The sequence below is a fragment of the Simochromis diagramma genome, unplaced genomic scaffold (assembly GCF_900408965.1).
Source record: "Simochromis diagramma unplaced genomic scaffold, fSimDia1.1 OVJJ01000413.1, whole genome shotgun sequence".
Classification (NCBI taxonomy): domain Eukaryota; kingdom Metazoa; phylum Chordata; class Actinopteri; order Cichliformes; family Cichlidae; genus Simochromis; species Simochromis diagramma.
The window spans coordinates 2483498-2487030 of NW_024386948.1; the positions used below are offsets into that span (position 1 = coordinate 2483498).

Below are 3533 nucleotides of genomic sequence, written 5' to 3' on the forward strand. Positions count from 1 at the left end.
CATCGTGCTTTTGCTGTAGCATCTCTGAAACTGTGACACGATCTGCCTTTAGAGATTAGACAGGCTTCTTCTCTGCCTGTTCTTAAATCACTCCTGAAAACTCATCTCTTCACCCTGACCTTTGACACCTTGTAAGATGTTGGTTTTTAGTTTGAGTTTTTTAGTTTATTTTTGCTGTTTTATCTTGTTTTTAAATATAGGGCTGTTTACATTTTTTATGTATTATGTGTTTTATTTTCTTACTGTTATGTTTTATTCTATTGTTCTTAACTCATTTACTGTACAGCACTTTGGTTTTGTCCTGGGTTTTTTAAAGTGCTTTCTCAATAAAGAGGGATTGGATTGGACTGGAAGATAAACACTTTAGTTTGCAGTACTGTGGTGAGTTCACAGTAAAGCACTGTGTTGGACTGGCGCACAGTGATTGTGGCGTTCATGGTCAGTGTTAGGTTACCTCAAGTACAGTGGATTCATTTGCATTTAAGCTGATGATGCTTAGATTAAGTCATCAAATTTCACCTTTATATCAGCTGTATAAGACAATTCTCAGGATACTGTTAGTGTAGGAAATGGAAAGACAACCAAGATATCTGTGAAACGTCTGCTTACATCTTGAATTCAGCTCCGGCGTATGTGGTAAGTTGTTAATGAGTGACTTTAATTTATTCTGTCTTCAGATGTGGCTATACACTCTACTGAGAATAAGCATACTGTCATGATATGAGTGGATCTTCAAAATAGTTCATGGAGAAAATAAGTAGAAAAAGTAAAGATCTTATTTAGGAATAATACTGTTTGGATAATTATAACCATCATAAGCAACCGAATCATCTCAACATGTATTTGCTCAAAAATTTATTACAAACACTTATTTAAATTTAAACACAAGGAAAATCAACAGTTTCTAGAACTCCAACAGGGGCAGGACTTGGAGGTACTGGGATTTCAGGAGGCAGCAGAATGGTACACTGGTCAGTGTCATTATTATTGACCGGTGATGGTGGATGGCCTTGGGGGGAGCTGAGAGGTAACTCAGACCTCTTATCTTCAGGACACGTAAAGCAAACATACTTCTTTTCAGCAGCTGGAGACTTAGAGACATCCCAAGTCATCAGCCTCATGCGTTTAGGCTGAGGCAAATGTTCCTCTTCATCCTCCAAAGAAAAAACGTTTGAATATCTGCGCTTTCTGCCCAGACCTAACTCTGCAATGGGTGGAGGTGTCAGAGGCAGAGGAGACATTAAAAAGGCCAAATCATCATCCAGGGATGAACAATCATATTTAAAATCTGGATGAATGATCTTGTTTGTGTCCTTTGATTGAAAGCTGTCATCAGCAGGTGGAGGAACTGAAGAAACTGGAACATCAGAACTCATCAGCCTCATGCGTTTGGGCATCAAATGTTCCTCTTCATCCTCCACAGAAAAAACAGCAGAATATCTTCGCTTTCTGCAGAGACGTAACTCTGCAGTGGGTGGAGGTCTCGGAGGCAGAGGAACATCAGTAGGACACATGAAAAACGTCACTTCATCATCCAGGGATGAACGATCATTTTTCAAATCCGGGTGAATGATCTTGTTTGTGTCCTTTGAATGAAAGCTGGCATCAGCAGGTGGTGGACTTGGGAGCTCACATGTAGGTGCGCTGATAGGTCTGAACATGAAAGCGGGAACTTCATTGTCCAGAGCACAACAGTCTCCACTGGATGAGTGTGGGAGCTTCTCCTTTGCCTGTGGAGGAGGCAGACTTTGAGCCAAAGGGATCTTGTGTTGCAGAGGAACATTCAAGTCATCTGACGTTTTGCTCTGTTACATATTATTATTGTTGTTGTTGGATTTTTCTTTAAAAATTCACACGATTGAATGTTTAGAAACAGACACAGTGAAGGGTAACTTACCACAGCTCGAGCCATTTTAGGCGTCTGTCAAGGCAAAGACGCAGGATTTGGTTTCTCTGTGTAAGATTACAGGACAGTTGTCAGTTTCATTTTCAAGTCAGTTGGATAAATTCATATCAAACTTCTCAAACTGTATCATTAAAGCATTGTTTAGGTGGACAAATATGAAAGATATGAAGATAAAAACAGTAACAGCTGGCAATCAAGGGAAAACAACCTTATGAAAAAGGTCTTAATCATTATTGTTTAAAAGTAAATCTTTCAGTCCTTACTTCAGTGATTGTTTGAAGTCTCTGTGCTTGTTGTCAGTCGCAGATTTGTGTAAAATAGTTGCAGTTTCTGAATAAAGTTTGCAGGAGCTCCAAAGTTTGTCTGTTCAGTACCAAAGTAATGAGGAGACTGAGTGCAGGTTTGGAATCCTCAGTGACAGAAGAATGCAGCAATGTTTGAATTTGAATTTGTTATTGTTTTATTAACAACAACTACCAGGATCATACCATAGCAACACAGTGATGCCCAGTCAAATGTCAGGTACAAGGGATAGCCCACATACACATCCAACAGCACAGTAAAGCAACGGGCACCAATGCCACCAGTCAGGCCTTAAAAATACCTGAGTTATATAACAGCACACTGACAGTGTCTCATCCAAAAATATAAAATGTATAAATACAGTTAATATCATTTTCAATTAAATTTTATTTAATTCTCTTCATATAGTGCCAAACAGATGTCTCAAGTCGTCACTGTTACAACATAGATAAACATGAACATGAAATCCATTATTTAATTCTCTTCCATTCACTCCAGTTCAATTCAATAGCTATATAGATGGATAGACAGATACTGTATTATATACTATATTGATTCCAAATGGAGAATTAATGTGTTATATTACCAGGATAATGAATTCAAGTAGTACAATCTCCAATAAACAGACAACACAGTTCAAGTTCAAAGTGCAATATGTGCAGGATCCAGGCTTTATATTGTAAGATGCAAAATGTTTATATATAGATAATAAATTTGAAAAAATAAAGAAAGTTAAAAATCAAAATAAGTTTATTGTCACGGTGGCTGATATGATTGCAGTATGAACCCAAAAGCAGACAAGGGAGAGATGGAACTGAATCTTAACAAAAAGCAAACCATTTATTAGGTTGAAAAAACATGAACACAAAACAAGGCCCAGCAAACAGGGGCGAAAACTAAAACTAAAACCTTTACTGGGAATAACTCAGTATGACTATGACAACTCTGATGAAAAAACATGAACATGAACATGAACATGGACCTAAACAGAATCAGGAGATAACCTGAAACCCGGAATAACGTGAACGGAGGAAAACAGACGCACCAGCACTGACCAGAGGAAGACAGCAGACTTAAATACACAGAAAATAAAAGGGGAAGTGGAAACACAGCTGACACAATCATCCTACATCCCAAACATCAAAGTAAAAAAATTACTATTAAATTTTACTTGATAACTAAATCAAAACTAATGCACGAGGACAAAAACGATGGTTGACCGCACTGACACTTTTATTAGCAAATAAAAAAACAAAAACAATCATTTTCACTTAGTTATTGGATGTGTATATGATCTGTTTTAATAAGTTATTTATTTTCATAT

General features: G+C 37.4%; 1 protein-coding gene across 2 annotated transcripts; it reads right to left on the reverse strand.

Annotated features, from left to right (window-relative positions):
* Positions 1-865: 865 nt before the first annotated feature.
* Positions 866-2468, reverse strand: LOC120737603. 2 transcript variants are annotated; one of them, XM_040038404.1, is made up of 3 exons: positions 2170-2468; positions 1898-1953; positions 866-1730 (listed from the first exon to the last, which is right to left on the reverse strand). In XM_040038404.1, the coding sequence occupies exons 2-3, from the start codon at positions 1910-1912 to the stop codon at positions 879-881; spliced, it is 867 nt and encodes a 288-aa protein (XP_039894338.1). In that variant the 5' UTR covers positions 1913-1953; positions 2170-2468; the 3' UTR covers positions 866-878. The 2 variants fall into 2 exon arrangements, with proteins under 2 accessions (XP_039894338.1, XP_039894339.1); XM_040038405.1 differs by lacking the exon at positions 2170-2468 and having other exon boundaries at positions 1898-2096.
* Between the last annotated feature and the right edge of the window lie 1065 nt (positions 2469-3533).